This window comes from Tachysurus fulvidraco, chromosome 12, assembly GCF_022655615.1.
Source record: "Tachysurus fulvidraco isolate hzauxx_2018 chromosome 12, HZAU_PFXX_2.0, whole genome shotgun sequence".
NCBI classification, from domain to species: domain Eukaryota; kingdom Metazoa; phylum Chordata; class Actinopteri; order Siluriformes; family Bagridae; genus Tachysurus; species Tachysurus fulvidraco.
In genome coordinates, this window is record NC_062529.1 from 18,417,260 (window position 1) to 18,434,923 (window position 17,664).

At 39.5% G+C, this 17,664-nt stretch overlaps 2 protein-coding genes across 9 annotated transcripts in view; one reads left to right on the top strand and one right to left on the bottom strand.

Annotated features, from left to right (window-relative positions):
- daam2 (dishevelled associated activator of morphogenesis 2) overlaps nucleotides 1-2,758 on the top strand; it is a 106,472-nt gene extending 103,714 nt beyond the window's left edge. For all 6 annotated transcript variants that reach the window (XM_047821162.1, XM_047821159.1, XM_027168393.2 and 3 more), the window contains 2 exons: nucleotides 1,079-1,249; nucleotides 2,332-2,758. In XM_047821162.1, the coding sequence (XP_047677118.1) occupies nucleotides 1,079-1,249; nucleotides 2,332-2,550 (390 nt within the window). In that variant the 3' untranslated portion in view covers nucleotides 2,551-2,758. The remainder of the gene's footprint in view (nucleotides 1-1,078; nucleotides 1,250-2,331) is intronic.
- A 3,988-nt stretch (nucleotides 2,759-6,746) lies between these two features.
- mocs1 (molybdenum cofactor synthesis 1) lies at nucleotides 6,747-17,410 on the bottom strand. 3 transcript variants are annotated; one of them, XM_027168394.2, is made up of 11 exons: nucleotides 17,123-17,410; nucleotides 16,070-16,202; nucleotides 15,525-15,692; nucleotides 14,933-15,097; nucleotides 13,065-13,126; nucleotides 10,978-11,089; nucleotides 10,527-10,639; nucleotides 10,006-10,116; nucleotides 9,724-9,844; nucleotides 9,389-9,436; nucleotides 6,747-8,989 (listed from the first exon to the last, which is right to left on the bottom strand). In XM_027168394.2, the coding sequence occupies exons 1-11, from the start codon at nucleotides 17,303-17,305 to the stop codon at nucleotides 7,935-7,937; spliced, it is 2,271 nt and encodes a 756-aa protein (XP_027024195.2). In that variant the 5' UTR covers nucleotides 17,306-17,410; the 3' UTR covers nucleotides 6,747-7,934. The 3 variants fall into 3 exon arrangements, with proteins under 3 accessions (XP_027024195.2, XP_047677120.1, XP_047677121.1); XM_047821164.1 differs by lacking the exon at nucleotides 17,123-17,410 and adding an exon at nucleotides 16,288-16,404; XM_047821165.1 differs by having other exon boundaries at nucleotides 8,389-8,989; nucleotides 9,374-9,436; nucleotides 17,123-17,409.
- Nucleotides 17,411-17,664: the final 254 nt, after the last annotated feature.

Genomic DNA, 17,664 nt, shown 5'->3' on the forward strand with positions numbered 1-17,664 from the left:
TACCATAATTGTAAAACATCATAACCTCGCTTTTACGTGTTGCAGTATTGCGTCGATTGCACAAAAACACCCCTGAGAGAACAGCCATGACTGGGAAGAGGGTCATTAGTTTACTAGAGCTACACTAAATGAATACTCTCTGGTGCTTTTCCACTAATGTCTGATCCTAAGAAGTCCGAGTTTTCTGTATATTACAATCACACCCCCAGTGTCACCCAGATGAGGATGAGGTTCCCCTTTGTGTCTGGTTCCTCTCAAGGTTTCTTTCTTTAACATCTAAGGGAGTTTTTCCTTGCCACTGCTGCCTGAGGTACCTCAGACTTGCTCATTGGGGATAAATACATACACATTGTGAACTAAATATATCTAATAATAATCTTGAATTTTTTTTATTCTGTTAATTCTTTTTCTTTTATTATTCGTTATTTCTTTTATCATTCCTTATGTTTACCTTCTGCTCTATGTTTATGTTCTATAAAGTTGCTTTGAGACAATGTCTATTGTAAAAAGCGCTATACAAATAAACTTGAATCGAATTGATTTTTTACTGTAATGACGAATAATGACGAATGTAAGTAATGACGAATTAACTTGTACTGAGACTAGCAGTTCTCCCACTTCTGGGTTTTCTCTGTTTTTTCTTGTCACTACAGGTTTAATTTAGCTGCATCTGTTCTATTTCATCTGCAGTTGAATTCAAATAACCATAATCATAGTACTGTAAAACAATAACCTTTATTATATAATAACCCGTAATCAAAAAAGTATCTATCTTTCAATTTTATGGTAACTAGCATTGCAGTGTGCAGCGCTGCATAAAGTAGATTCAAGTTCAAGTCAGCTACAGCATGTTGTTGTGTGTGTTTGTTAGCTGTCCTGTAAGAAGGTTACTGTATGTCCATGTTGTATATTCTCTCCTTATAGAGAGCATTCAGAGTGAGCTTTTTGAGAAATCCAGTTACACACGCTTGGAAACACTTGTTAAGCTTTTAATCGCTGGTCTGTTTTTAGTGTGTTTTAATTAAATTAAGTTATAAATGCTTGTTGTTTCAGATGCTCTTGTCACTTCTTTTTTCAGTTTGCCAAGTCACTGAAGCACTTTGGAGAGGAACAGGTGAACATGCAGCCAGATGAGTTCTTCGGGATCTTCGACACCTTCCTGCAGTCGTTCAACGAGGCTCGTCAAGACCTGGAGAACATGCAGCGTCGCAAGGAGGAGGAAGAGAAGCGAGCACGCATGGAGGCCATGGTGAGCCACATGCTACAGATACAGCCTATAGCCTCTGGTTTCCTCTCCTCTCAACTAAATAACTTTCTGTGCACAATTATGCCCCGTTTAAATAGTCCTTAACTGCTGGTCTCGGTGGAGATCATTTTCATGTCTCTTTAGGACTCCTTTAATAGCCAGAGCAGTAATTATAGAGTTCATATCCTCCAATCATTCATCAATCCTTTAATTTCTTAATCAAAGCAGCAGATTCAGAATAAGGCACCTCCCCTGGCCCTGCTTTTGTTTGTTCTTTCCATTGTGACCAATTGTTTAGGTTTTGCTCATAAATCTCTGTACAGAGTTTCAGCATGTACTTGTTTACCCACCCCCCATCCCCCACCCCATCCCAATCTTTGTGAAATGGTCATTCCATCCAATCAGCTGTCAGTAGACCTAAAGCCCCTCTTTACTTTAGCCAGAACTCTCAGTGGTCTTCTCCAGGGAATGTCGGGAATGTTAGCAGAGAGCAGAAAGAGTATGGGAACCAAGCAACTCTTTAATTTCCTCTCATCCCTCAGCTATTTAGATTAGCAGGAGGAACTGCTGATTAGCATGTAAACTTGCACACACTTTATTTAGGAGACACAGATTACTACTTTATCTAAGCCACTGATGTAATTTCTATTACTAATATACAAAGCTATGTTACATCTGTATATTTATACATGTGACCATTTAGTTCATGCTGCTCAGGAGACAGGCCAAGCCACAACATGTACAAGAAAAATAAAACTGGACAGAGTATTGAGCCTTGTGGTATGCCACGGAGATTACCAAAAATATTCGAGACATGTATTTTATTCTCCTAAACTTGATTCTGTCTTTCAGTTAGACATATAAAAAGAACAAATAAGCAAAGTATGAACCACTGGAGGCTCATTAGAGGCTTATCTACCCTTACCATGCATTTTTGTTGTTTCTTGGGGATCTGTAGGTGACCACAGGCTTCAAAATGAGAAAATGGAATTAAAAAATTTCCCATTTTGAACCGTCATTGATTTAATTAGAATGATTAAATCACCCTGGTGTCTACTATAATTTCTATGTCTGTACCACCCCAGCTGAAAGACCAGAGGGAGCGAGAAAGGAGGGCGAAGAAGAGCGCAGGAGTGGGTGTGTCGGAGGAAGTGGGCGAGTTTGATGACCTGGTGTCCGCCCTTCGCTCAGGAGAAGTGTTTGATAAGGACCTGTCGAAGCTCAAACGCAATCGCAAGCGGTCCGTCAACCAGCTTGTGGAAAGCGGTGTCCGCGAAAGACCCATCACCAAGGTCAACTATTGACATTGACTTCTGGACAACTTTAATTCACTGACTTGTATACTGTATGTGAAGGAAAAAAAAAATCCTAACTGCCATCTGCCTACCTATTCAACCAAACGTCCTAACCCGTGATGGCTCGCATCCTAAAGGCAGACAGATTCCTAGTGTTCTCGGGGTGTCTGTAATTCTTACAGCACTGTGCTCAATAAATAGGCTAACCTTGTTCTTATCTTACATCCTACATAGTCTTCCTCCTCCCATAGCCAATGGTTCATTTCTTCAAGCCAACTCAAATTGTAACCACCATGGAATACCTGAGCACACAGGCTATGGTCCAGTTCTTAAGATCTCAGTACCAAGATAGCAGGTCAGGACCTGGTACCATAACTAATAGAACTAGTTCTTTTTGGGGGAAAATTTGTACAGAAGATTGAGGCATTCATGCAGCCACTTCTCAAAAAAATAAAAATAAAAAAAAATGTTGAAAGACACTGCCATTCACATTAGGTGCTGATACCCCATGTGCCTCTCTCTCAACTATATCTGTGGTGCTTTGACTAAGAAGACCATTGGTGTATATGGGAACTAAAAAAAAAGAGAGAGAGAGAGAGAGACAGAAAGATACCCATATCTTAACGCAGTTAAGTAGTGGGTCCAAATTATTTTTATTTTTTTCCAAATGTTTGACAACTTGGAGACAGCACAGACACAAGTGGTTAAAAATGAAGGAGGTGAACCCTTTAATGTTGGGATGGCCAGCTTGGAAAAACAGGACACTGTGGTCTCAGTCATGTTGGCTGTGATACCCTTTTACCCAAGTGCCTCCCCATTCCGACGGCATTCCCAAAGAGGACATGGGGGACGAGTCGGAATTGCTGAGAAAGCACAGCACTTCTAGGAAAAGATACCGCCAGGAATCGAAATGCTCTGAGACGAGGACGATGCTGTAGGCACGCCTCATCGGCAAGTAAAAAGATTTTCCATGGATTGCGGTGGCATTACCTGGTGCCAAAGCAAAAATCAGGAAAGTTAATATGTAGTAGACAACAACAAATGCAAGTAGAACGGCATTTCTATATTTATTTATACAAGGGGAAAAAAGAAACAAACATTCTAGTTACGAAAACCTTTTTTAATTCTTATTCATACTTTCTAGTTTGTACTTCTAATACTTTCATTTGATACGCATTTCCTTCATGTGTTTAAAAAAAAAAAAAAAGCAACAAAAAAAGATCAGTGATCCAAATCTGTGATGCCCCATCACTAGTGAAGCTTGTTAAACTAAATCACCAAAGTAGTGCACTTCTTACATTGTGACGACAATTCAAAAGCTAACGAGGGTTCGTTCGGTTTAAAAAGGTTTACAGTGCAACTGCAAGATTACCTGACTTTTTGGAAACCTTCTTGAACAGTCTTACTTTGATAAACTCAAGGTCTACGTGCAGCCCACTTCTTTTTTCTTTTTTCATCTAGTTTTTGCTTGTTTTTCATGTTATGTACAGTATGTTAAGTGTTATAGCCGTAAAGTTTGTGTGGGCATTGTCACGTTTTTGGATGTTTTTGGCTCCCAGGAATAAGAGGTATAAAGAATGGGGAAGTCTGGAGGGGAAAAAAAATTGTGATAAAGGTTCCGGTCAAGTCCTTGATGCCACAGCAAAAGATTGAAACGTGAAAATCAGCAGGAAATTCTATATAAAGTATGGTTTTTATCTTTATGGTACTTGTGCTAGTGGGATGCAGAATGAAAAAAAAAACAACTTTATGCCTAGCTGATTGAGAGAAGCCCAAATTGAAAGGCTGGGCTTTATCCTGATTGTAGATTGCACCTTTTGTGCACGGTTCTCCTAGCCCTGTGGGAGAACCGTATTCAGAAGGTCATGAGATTATGTGCGTCTTCTAAGAGATTTGCCGGTAATCTTTGTCTGGTTCAGGTCTGTGCTGTTGAACGTGCATGGCTGTGCTGCTTGGTGCCAAAAGGACACTTAAGATATTTTCTCATTAAGCCAAAAGGTGGACTTGGCACCCTTACAGTGAGATTCTCATTATTCTTTTCAGAAGGACAGGTTTCCTCCTTAACTCTACACCAAAAGTACTACAGTATGTGTCTGGTCTAACTTATCCAAGCTAATCAACACTGCCTTATTTAATAATTTCACATGAGCTAATTACCTTAAGTTGATTAGATAATTAGCCGAGGGCTGGAGCACATCCAATTCTCGATTTAGTATCAGTATGTGCTAATAATTACCAACACTTAGGTTAAAGCTTAGGTCCGTGTGGTGTAATGTATTACAGTAACTCTGTTAACGGACCGCTTTTTTCTGAAGCTAGTACAAGGTCTGTTGCTCTTCTGAGCGGTTTTCCCCCCTCCTTTTCCTTCAACTCAGTGGTGAGAGGTCATTTCTCCTTTAAAATAACACTATAAAAACACAGTATGCCAAATGGAAAAAGACACTTTTGACACTTTGGAATGGCCCTCGCGTCGGAAATATGTATTAAAAACAGTGACGATAATGAAGGCGAAGGAGATTGTGCCAACTGAGAATAGATGTTTATCAGTAAAGGAAAGAAAAAGCTGTCAGCTTTCATTTTCATCTTCAGTCCAGTGTCGTGTAGGTATTCAAAACCAACAGTATTACTATTATTAGTATTTTAGTTTTGTTTCGTTTTTGTATGTATATTTGGTCATTGACTGGCCGAACTCAACGGAAAGAATAATAAATGTAGCTTGTTGCTTGATGCACTTTTTGAAAGCCAGCCTTTAGCCACCCCCTCAATATGTACACACCCATTTGGCTCACCATTATTTAAATAAATAATAATAATAATAAAAAAAGCGAAGCACAGTGCAGCTTAAGGAAGGACAAACAAGAGTAAAACAGGGTTGCGTTTTGTATGTTTTTGTAGCTACGGAAATTTGGATCTTCTCAACTATTATGAGTCCTACTATTGAGTGGAGCTCTCTATTGAGGCGAACTGATTTGACCCTGATATTCGGTTATGTTCTCAACAGGATACTCAGGGCCGTTTCGCCTCCCTTAAAATACATTTGGTTTGTGTTTGTCAACAGTCAAAAGGTGACGAAAATATAGGGAATGTAGTTCTATTAAATTGAGCATAACTCAAACAAAGAGCACCGATTTCCATTGCCTCTGTGCATCACTCCAGCTTTAAAAAAAAAAAAAAAAAAATCTTTTATATCTTTGTATTGTTGCCTTTCACCTTTATGCACTAGTTTAGGTAATAATTGGTTATCTTTTGCTATAGAAGATGTATATTATGGTATTATTAAGTAATTACCCCAGGTAAGAATTTCAGCAGTTACGCGCCCTTGGTTTCGTCCAGCTGCAGGTTGTATAATGTGCAGAACAGCTATTTTGAAAGGATGACTTATGAACTTCACCTAAAAGATGTATAGTTCTAAACATGTTCATTTGTATGCCACTATAGTTGGGGGGGGGGGGGGGGGGGGTAGGAAAAAGGAAAAATATGTTGAGGAATGTTCCAGTTTTTTTTTTGTTTGTTTGTTTGTTTGTTTTTCCTGTAAATTGAGTCTATTTATTTGCCTTATTTAGTTTGCTATATTTTGTATGTATACACATTACAGCAAAAATGTTACATGAGAAGTATAAATATGAGTAACTATACTGTGGTCTTCGTATGTCAGATTTTCGAGTATAAATAGCTTTCAATTATTATTATTTTTTTTTGTTTAATGTTTTTGTTTTTGCTCGCCATCAATCCTTTTGTAGGGTAAAATAAACCTGTTTCCCTTACGGCTCTTTCTTATTCTCTTCGACGCATCCTGCTCAAAGATCAACACTGCCCTCTGGTTGTAATGTGTTACACCACCGTCCTCTTCAGTATACAGTCCCATACGAGACTTATCCCACTTATCAAACTTCTTATTCTTATGTTAACTGGAAACCCACTAGACACACACGAGTTGTAATTCTAAACTGAATGGAAAGCCTGTCATGTCAACTGAATTGTAGAAACTTTTATTTACTGTTTAAGCTTGCCCAGGTTACATTAAACTAGTGCTGTGTTGCAGAGACTACAAACAATCTCTTTACTTAAAATAAATGTCTAAACCTTGCTCACAGAGTCAACAGCGATTTGATCGAGTTTTTCTTTTTCTTTATAAAGCAATTTTCTCCCTGAAGTGTTAGACCTTTATTTTCATTTGGGAAATGCAAAAGAGAAACACGTTTCAGTTCAGAAAAATCTTTCTTTAATGTCATATGTTAGAAAGTGTCGACACGTCAGCGTGTGAGGTTTTCATGCGCCACCACACAAATGCAAACTTGGTGGTGTAACTACGGTTACAGATATGATGAAACAACGCTTAGATTTATAAACAACTAAATATTATCTCTAGCTTTCTTTGGTTTCCGACTGACTCTGTGCGTCCGTAGATTCGCTGCAGTCTTTGAGGACGGTTTAGGACATTTTCTTCTCTTTGTTCAGTGCATCAAAATCATCGCTCATTAAATCTAACCATGAATATGACTATGATGGAGGAACTATAGTTGCCATAAATCAAGTAAACCCACATTATCATCATTCATTTTAACTGAGTGGGAATTGACAAAATGTGATACTTTATTGACATGGCATGATGGTTAGGACTAGGCTTTACCTAACTTTGCCTCTGATGTCCAGTAATCAGCTTCATGACAGCTGAAGTCCATGATGTTTGCAGATGTTTGTCAGTAAAAAAAAAAAAGCACTCCTGTAGATACAACATTTTACAAAAACTACAAAGTCTGTCTGGTTCCTTGTATAATTCTTCATCCTTGATGGATAAAGGATGACAATTTTGAGCAATCGTGATTGGTTTCACCATATCCTTAGTGGTTGTGTGATGTGGGGGGGATAACGGCACATAGCAAGACCTCTGCTGCCCAGTGAAGACCATCTGACTGGCACAGTGTATCTGGACTTTGTTGCTGCCCAGGTCCAGGAACCTTACATCACACAGTTCCTGTATTTCCGCCCAAATGGGCATCTTAAAGATGAGGTGGAACACTGTTGCAAGGTAAAATATTTCTACACAGAATAAAACAACAAAAACTGATATCGTCAAGAACGCTGAGTGGATCCTTGACATCACAGGTCATTAACACTGTCGTAGTGATTACATCAGAGTGACATTTCTGCTCATATATCAATCCTAATACAAAGTTCCCTTTCAAAAAGTTGCGCTATATTTCATTAACACTCGTCAAGACTTTACAAATGTCACACTCAAAAAATACAGAAGAATTTTAGTCAGGATGTAGTTTATCTGCTACAAAGGCAATGAGCACTAAAAAGTGTATGAATACAATATTAAGAATTCTAAAGGCACCATAAAGAATTTTAAGAGCTTTGTTACAGGCAAATACGTCAGCTTGATGTAGCTACATATGATCTGTGTGTGGTTTAGTATTAGCTGGTGCGATGAAATCACCCCGTTGTCCTCCAGTCTTACTCAAAAGTCTGATGTCGGTAATAACTATATCACGACTGACTGCCTTACACATGTCATAGAGTGCCAGGGCAGCCACTGACACAGCAGTCAGAGCCTCCATCTCCACTCCGGTGCGGCCTGTTGCCTGGCAAGTTGCCAGGACAACAGCCACATGCCCTTCTTCCAGTAGCTCCACGCTGATAGAGGTGTGGTCGAGGGATACAGGGTGGCAAAGAGGAATGAGACCAGATGTTTGTTTCGCAGCCATGAAGCCTGCTAGCTGTGCGACAGCCAAAGCGTCACCCTTAGCTATCTGGTTGGCACGGACCAGGCTGAAAGATTTGGAGCCTAGAATAACGCGGGCGCTCGCCGTGGCAGTTCGACGCGTCACTGCTTTATCTCCTATGTTCACCATCGAGGCCTTGCCGTGCGCGTCAGTGTGGGTGAGCGTGTCAGATGTTTCCTCTTGGTTTGAGGTGTGACAGGATACACTAAAGGTCTCGCATGCATCCTTCTGGAAGTGACACTCCCTTACATTCTGCTGCATTGTGTTTCTCTGTTTGGAGATTAAAGTGCTAAGAAGAGATGTGGAGAAAGACTGAATACCTCTCAGCGAATTGGGCCTGATAAAGCCAACAAGTCTGTGTGCGTGTCTCAGCCGTGCAAAACTGCCTGTGTGCGTTTCAGAATTGGAAGCAAACTCAAAATCAGGAGACTGATTAATACAAAATTGCTTAGGGAAAACCTGCCTCCTTCCCTGATGGACGTGGTAAACATTTTGTGGCGTCTCCTTTTCCCGAGAGATGCCAAAGTTTGTCGAAGCTGGTGCATTCATGGTAAAAGTGCTGCTGCGCAAGTCCTCGCTAGCTTGGACACTGTGGTGTAGGTAGTAAGGGTTCTCAAAGGGTGACGATGCTCGGCCTCGCAGAAGTGTGTGGAAAGTAGGGACGGGATGCCTATGCGGCTCACTTCTTAATATGGGAGCTGGCCGGCTGCCTTCTCCAGCTGAGGAACAATGAATAAATAAATAAACAAACAGGTTCAGCACAAATCATATATATATATATTCTGTTGCTTTCTTAAGCAAAGATAGTAGTTTCTGTCTGTGAAAGCTTTGTGCCACCCATTTATTCATTAATATTCAAGTTTAACAGAGTAATGAATAATCCCAAGATGTATCTTATTAATGACATGAGAACTGCATACAGTAGGGTCCAGCATATTGACATTCTACAGCCTAAATAATCAACAGAAAAACATTAGACATTCAGTCACAATGGTTTATGCTGATTAGTACTCACTGCGATTTTTTTAGTATTAGTATTTGGAGAATTAATTTAGTCTGACAACTTAAGGGAAATGATAACTGCTTAAAGGTCTATTACGTACAGCTGTGTCACCCACCAATGAGGATCATTGGCCTGTTCTTCATCTGGGATATACTGAACATGCCTACAGAGATAAGAACAGACAGACAGACAAGCATTTAGGTGGAAAAGACAAACTGTTTTTGCATTAGACTCCAATAAAGAGGTGTTTGTAAAACGCCTGAATCAGAGAGATGATTTCCATGGAGACGTATGACTTGAGGATCATATTAAAACACTGGAATCAGTATAAATATAAAGATTTAATTCCATATAAAAACATGAATTGAGACATCAAACAAGGGCATGGAGAAGACCGATAAAACACGTCTATGTGAAGGTCGGGTTTGTTCAGTGAGTGAATTTGTGTACCAGCGTGTTGTTTCTTCTTCCGCCCCACTGCAGCTCCTATTATCTGCAGAAGTTCCTCATCAGATGCTCCAGAGCGCAGACAGTCTCTCAAAGACACCTCTGAGTTTCCGAACAAACACACCTGCAACACACACAACTAGTTCTCAGACCTCTTACAGACCCAAGCAGAAAACATGCCATGGCATAAAACTTAAACAATACAAAGCAAGATGCATTTTAAGGACCACCTCAGCTGACCACGTGTGTATACACACACACACACACACACACACAGAAATGTACCTTCAGGTTGCCGTCGGCTGTGATGCGCAAACGGTTGCAGGAGCCACAGAAATGATCTGACATGGAGGTGATGAAACCCAGCTGCCCCTGAAATCCTGGTACTCTGAAAGCCTGAGACCACACACACACACACACACACACACACACACACACACACACACACCAAAGAATCAAACCATGAACAAACTGTGGACATCACAGGGGACTTAAAGGTTTACAACAAAAATTGGATCAAAAAACACAACACCTCACACACACCCCCCCCCAACCCACCCCTCCTCCTCACCCCGCCGAATGAATAGATAAGTGAATGAATGTATAAATAGGAACAGATTAAGGGTAGATACATGGAAGAGATGCTGTGTGCATTTCTCTCTGCAAGCTGAGGATTTGAGATTTTAATGACCTTTTGTATCGCGATATACAGCCGTACATATTTAAGCCAGACGTGCTTTCTGTATCTTGATGAAGACTTAACATAACAAATAAGTTTTGGTTGGGATGATTTAATCAGGGCCGACCTTGGCGGTCCCCGTCTCGTCCCCAGGAAGCGGCTCCAGACTCGGCCAGTGCTGCTTAATGCGGTCCAGCATCTCTGCATAACTCACCATCTTGCGGAAGTTCCACTTATTGCCTACAGAGGAGGATAAAATAAAAAAAAAGACGTGGTCACTGTGTACAACATACACCGATCTTCCAGGCTTACAGATGTTAAAAAATGTCTAATGAATATATTACAGGACATATTACAACTTCAGGGCTTTTAAAATAAAATGTCAGCCACAGTGAACTAAGCGAGAAAGTGCTTATTGCTTGGGTGTGTTTTCTATCCCCCTCTCTGACTGACAGCTCATGTGACAATATCTCTAATCTGTAAAAATCTGTGACATGTTTTACTGTTGGTTTCAGTACACACTGAATTAGGAGTCATTATATGCCTTGGCAAAGTTTACAAAAGTTAAGGAAGTTTACCATCAAAGGGCATGTACTCAATGAAGCGCACGTCGAGAGGCTTCCTCTCTGTCAGAGTCACAAAGTCCAGGAGCTCGTCTTCGTTCAGGCCTCTCATCACCACGCAATTCACCTGCAAGCAACGCAAGCTTAAAACTTTAGGACTTTGAGTAACTTGCAGTCAGATGTCCAAACATTTGACCACTCATTAGACTACTCAACACTCTGGATATCTGGGTGAATGTTACTCAATGAATTAGACTTCTGGGTTCAAGTGGACTTGTGTCATCTGACTAAATGTCCTGGACACCTGACTATAGGTTATTTAACTCTGGACACCTGAGTGTGGGTTACTTAACACCCAGGGCACTTGACAGTTTTCCTTAAATCTCTGGATATTTGATTATAGGTTGGACATCTAATCGTAGGTTACTCAACACACTGGACACCTAATCGTAGGTTACTCAACACACTGTACATCTAATCATAGGTTACTCAACACACTGTACATCTAATCATAGGTTACTCAACACACTGGACACCTAATCATAGGTTACTCAACACACTGTACACCTAATCGTAGGTTACTCAACACACTGTACATCTAATCATAGGTTACTCAACACACTGTACATCTAATCATAGGTTACTCAACACACTGGACACCTAATCATAGGTTACTCAACACACTGTACACCTAATCATAGGTTACTCAACACACTGGACACCTAATCATAGGTTACTCAACACACTGGACATCTAATCGTAGGTTACTCAACACACTGGACACCTAATCATAGGTTACTCAACACACTGGACACCTAGTCATAGGTTACTCAACACTCTGTACACCTAATCGTAGGTTACTCAACACTCTGGACATACATCTAATCGTAGGCTGTTCAACACTCTGGACACCAGTCTGTAGGTTACTCAACACTCTGGACACCTAATCATAGGTTACTTAACACTCTGGACACCTAATCGTAGGCTACTAAACACTCTGTACACCTAATCATAGGTTACTCAACACTCTGGACACCTAATCGTAGGCTACTCAACACTCTGGACACCTAATCGTAGGCTACTCAACACTCTGGACACCTAATCGTAGGTTACTCAACACTCTGGACACCTAATCGTAGGTTACTCTACACTCTGGACATCTAATCGTAGGTTACTCAACACTCTGGACACCTAATCGTAGGTTACTCAACACTCTGGACACCTAATCGTAGGCTACTCAACACTCTGGACACCTAATCGTAGGCTACTCTACACTCTGGACACCTAATCGTAGGTTACTCTACACTCTGGACACCTAATCGTAGGTTACTCTACACTCTGGACACCTAATCGTAGGTTACTCAACACTCTGGACACCTAATCGTAGGTTACTCAACACTCTGGACACCTAATCGTAGGTTATTCAACACTCTGGACATCTAATCGTAGGCTACTCTACACTCTGGACATCTAATCGTAGGCTACTCTACACTCTGGACATCTAATCGTAGGTTACTCTACACTCTGGACATCTAATCGTAGGTTACTCTACACTCTGGACATCTAATCGTAGGTTACTCTACACTCTGGACATCTAATCGTAGGTTACTCTACACTCTGGACATCTAATCGTAGGTTACTCTACACTCTGGACATCTAATCGTAGGTTACTCTACACTCTGGACATCTAATCGTAGGTTACTCAACACTCTGGACATCTAATCGTAGGTTACTCAACACTCTGGACATCTAATCGTAGGTTACTCTACACTCTGGACATCTAATCGTAGGTTACTCTACACTCTGGACATCTAATCGTAGGTTACTCTACACTCTGGACATCTAATCGTAGGTTACTCTACACTCTGGACATCTAATCGTAGGTTACTCTACACTCTGGACATCTAATCGTAGGTTACTCTACACTCTGGACACCGGTCTGTAGGTTACTGAAGGAATTATTAGGCACACAGGATCAAAACCACCTCCACATCCCTTTTTCTTGGATGTTCCATTAATCCCTACACCACTAGCCAGACATACAATACAGACAATATTCACATTAATGAAAATTATCACCATAATTTTCACAATTATTTTACCTTAACTGGATTGTAGCCCAATTCGATGGCTTTATCAATACCTTCCATCACCTTATGGAAACCTGTGTGAGAAAAATAAAAAGATAATCTAATACCAGGTAGAAAACATTTACACTACATTATACTGAAATTGGAAGGAAAGAAAAAAAAAAGAAAAGAAGAAATTGAATCAGAAAACCTGCATAAAAATCCTGATACCGTGCTGTACATTTTAAAGCAGATGTTGCTCATTTCTAATACTCCAAACATTTCTAATACAGGCCACAATTCTGAGAATCCCGTTTGTACAACAACTATTAGTTTAAATGTTATTGCGCTCCCACTATTGATGCACATTTCCACCTAGTTCAGGCTTAATGTCTTAGAGAATTAGAAATAGTAAAATGTGTAGAGCAGAGCTATTCCCAAACTGGGCCTGAGACACCTTCTCATATACAACCCATTTCAATAGAAATACATGAAATACCATGAGTTAAAAAGTGGACCAAACTTTACTGCCCATGCTCGCCATGTTTTCCTGTGTACTGCTGTTATATCTCCAGAGCCACACTGCTCCATCTGTCTCCAGCACTGAGGGATCCACCACCCAGTGATCGACAGTCTGCTATCCCATTTGCTGTTTTAAAGCTCAGCTACGTCAGCAACAAGATTCAAGAAATGCAACACCAGTTTTCAAAATGGTCTCTATTTACTGTAGGTAGCTGTAGCACTTGGGTGAGAAATAGAAGCAATGATTAAAAAAAATAATAATAATTTTTAATTAGAAAAGAACCCAGTAGATGATCTGTTTAATCCAAATCACTAATAATGGACGATTAAGAACAATTGCTGCAGTAGTCAATTAATATTCATATAAAGCACAACCTCTGCTAGATTGCCTTCGTTAATCCATTCGTCAGCCTGTAATAGATCTGATTACTGTAATTACTTATTCTTCAACCGGTTGTTAATATCTCAGGAATGTCAGTATGTATAACGAAGAAATTCTAGCAGTAGAGGAAAGGGAAAAAAAAACAAAAAAAAAAAAAAACAGGACGACTGAACCATAAAACACTTTCAATGAAATATAACTGCAAACTACAGAAAAATCATCTAACCTTTCTGCCTAAAAAGCAGCAGAATATTTCATAATGTTTATTTATTTATTTATTACTTTTTTTAGAGAGAGGATGTAACAGAAATGTTATTTAGCTTGCCAAGCAAAACTAAGAAAACTGTAATGGAAAAAGTCACGGCTACGTTTTCTTTTTCTTTCCAACTAAAGAGAACATGAGCAGTCCTGCTTTCCTGCTTTCTTGTTTTCAGCTAAAAATTGCAAAATCACAGGTCATATTTTACATAGAAAAAGCTAATGTGAAGACAAAGTAATCCTGTTTTTCACCTCCCAGAGGGATGTCCCAAACCTTATGCTCATGTACTATTCTACACCATTTTCTAGTATAAATAGCACGAGTAATGCGTTCACAACCGAATGACTCAATCGGTATAAAATATGTATTAATGTGGAATGTTGGACGCTTCGTGAACTCAACACCCGCAGCTTTGCTTAAGAGGGGCGGAGCTGCCAAACGCTGGATGAGAAAACATTTCCAAGATGGACATGACACAGTAAGTAAAGCTTTCTTGTTCCATTTAAGATAATTTAACCCTACTACAATTCATACATTTGACAGTAGAGTACATAGTGTAAGTGTGTAGTCTATAATGTGTCATTTGGGTCACAATTAGACACTTAGTCAACTGATAATACATATCGCCCTCCTCTGGTCATGTAGGGTATGAACATGTACTATCGCTTGCTTCTTTGCCCGGCAGCTTACAAAACACCAGGTCTGGTGCTCTCAAAGTCAAACTTTGTTAAATCTCACCTTTGCGTCTAACGATGAACTCGAACTTTGCTGGCACTAACGAGTCAAGACTGACGTTGAGCAAATTGACTCCAGCTTTCTTTAGATTGGGCAGCAGCCTGGCGAGGTTCATGCCATTAGTAGTTACAGCGATGGTCTTCAGACCCTCTATTTTCTTCATTTCCGCTGGAAGTGGACAGAATAACGGGCTCGTTAAGAAGATGATGAAAATGGAAGATTCTAAAATCTTTATATTAGACAGATTTTGACATTTTCACAAATACTAATATGGTTTTATGACCAGATCTTTGGTGCAGAGTAACACACAGATGTGTTTTTGGTCACATAAAGATACACAGTCACAATATACACATACAATATATAGCTGAGATTTTGTCATTTATGTTGATGGCTCCAGTTGAAACATCTTACATCACCACTAGGGTTTCTATGAAGCAAACAATACTAGATCGTTGAGCAATGGTAAAGATGACCCATAACCCTCTGGATAAGTTAATCTACCAAATACAGTAAATGTAAATGTCACAATTTCAACAAGACACATCAGCACTCACAATATGACCATCATGAACTTTATCATCACCATCATTACCAATTATATGGAGGACGTCAGGGCGGATAAGAGGTTCTCCTCCAGTCAGGCGGATCTTCTCCACTCCTTCTCGAACAAACAGTCGAGCCAGAGTAAGCACCTCCTCTGTAGATAAGAGCTGTTCTTTTGGACTCAGCTTCACCCCTTCCTCTGGCATACAGTACTGACCTGAGGGTAAGCAATATAACTTAGCCGTACCTTGAATAACTCAAAATAAATAATGAGTCAAACAAACTAAATAATAAGCCATCTTATCATCTGACTTTATCTGGATTTAAATACACACTGACGTTAAACAAAAACCATGGGAAAGTCTTCAGGACAGAAGACTCTTTGTCAGTAAATTGACTTTGCATCAGTCCACATCAAACAACCCAAAAACTGATTATTGTCCTATAACAGCATGCCACATAATATATCCTATAACAGTAATGCTGCACACTGTTATATGATATTACTAGTGTGTGTCCTTCCTCTAGACTAATTCACTGGCTTCATTCATGAGTGACTGCAAAGAACACTTTTAGAAAACTGATCCAACTCACAGCGAAGGTTGCATTTTTCTGTAAGGGAAATCCGCAGATAATTGTGTCTTCTTCCAAACGTGTCCGTGAGGAACGCCGAGAAAGGTAAGACGTCCTTTAAAACCCGTCTCCGACCGCCTGCTATAGTTAATTCCTGAATGTAAAGGTGGGAAAAAAATCAGTCACGTTTATCATTTTATTATAAATAATAATCAAGAAAAAAAGGCCCAACAAACCACCTGTCACTTTCACCAACATGCGTGCGGTATGACTGAAGTGGACTGAATCATTTTACTGCAATTTCAATGAGACATTTAAGTTTTTTTTCTTCTCAAAACAGTAAAAAAAAAAAAAAAAGCAAAGCACAAATGCAGTGTGTCAATTCAGCATGGGGTTTCAGATTTGACCTTAAACCTTTGAACGTGTCACGGTGTTAAAGAATAACTGGAATCCAATGCAAGGGGAAAAACAAGCTGCTGTTTTTTATGCTTTCATGCATAAAATGCAGAAAATAAATGTTTATTTTAAATTCTACGTTAAAAAAAAAAGTACACGGAAACATACTAACATACGTTTTTAAAAGAGATTCACACAAGATTATAAAATCTCAGAATATATATCCATGGACATGGATGTTTTGTGTATGTTGATATTTAATCATAAGTAATTTTATTCATATATCACATCCATCATAAATTTAGGACACTTCTACAAATACTACACATATACAGTATTTCCTGACAGATTCAGAATTATTATAAAATATATAACTGCTTTATTATACAACCCTTGGAATAAAAACAGGTCTAAGGTTGTTTGTCTAAAATGTTTGTGTATCACTGCCTCATTACGACACGCGTATTAATACTAACCTGTAATCGGTCTTGCAGACGGAACTACTTTTAAACTGCAGTTATAGAAAACTAGTGCTAACTTCGTCACTCATGTCGCGTTAGCTTTTACCCCCATATTAAACTCTGCCTGACCTTAATGTTTATCATAACAAAGCTTATTTAAAGCGCGATAAAACAACAATAAGAACTAAAAAGTCTAGTTTTTCCTCTCTGACGTTACCTGCTCGCTAGAGGCTGCAGCACTGGTGTAAGCATTAGCATTAGCATTAGCATCTTTAACCTGGTGCTCTCCCAGAGTCGCCCTGGAATAATGTTTACACGCGTGGTCTCTGAACGACACTTTTACAATCCGCAGAGAAAGGAGTGCGTTAAGTCGGCCACATTGGCTGCTGTAAAATGCCATCTTATGTACAGAGTTTTAGCTCCAAGTCTGAAGCCTCAACTCAGTGCGTGCGCATGCGCAAAACACTCGACTGACAGCAGGTGAGGTCCAAATAGAGGTTAGACTCTGTTCAGCCAATCGGCTGTTAAATAAAGTCAAACTGTATTATGGGAAATGGGGTATTTTGAGGAAAACTGTACAATTCGGATGTAATCTTAAAATGCATTATGATTTGAATATTAAAAGCGTGAATATGTGACAGTACGTCTTATTTTTTGTAGAATTTTGGTATTTTCATACACCATAAAAAAACTGATTGAATACTTTTTTTTTACTGTTCCTTATGGGAAATGTAGTTTATTTGTTTATAAGCGACAGAG

Coding starts and splice junctions, on each gene's coding strand:
- mocs1 (XM_027168394.2), bottom strand. CDS start 17,305: ATGGCATTTTACAGCAGCCAATGTGGCCGACTTAACGCACTCCTTTCT. Junction 10,117..10,526: donor ACGAGACGGGGACCGCCAAG/GTCGGCCCTGAT, acceptor GTGTGGTCTCAG/GCTTTCAGAGTACCAGGATT. Junction 9,437..9,723: donor GAAGAAGAAACAACACGCTG/GTACACAAATTC, acceptor TTATCTCTGTAG/GCATGTTCAGTATATCCCAG.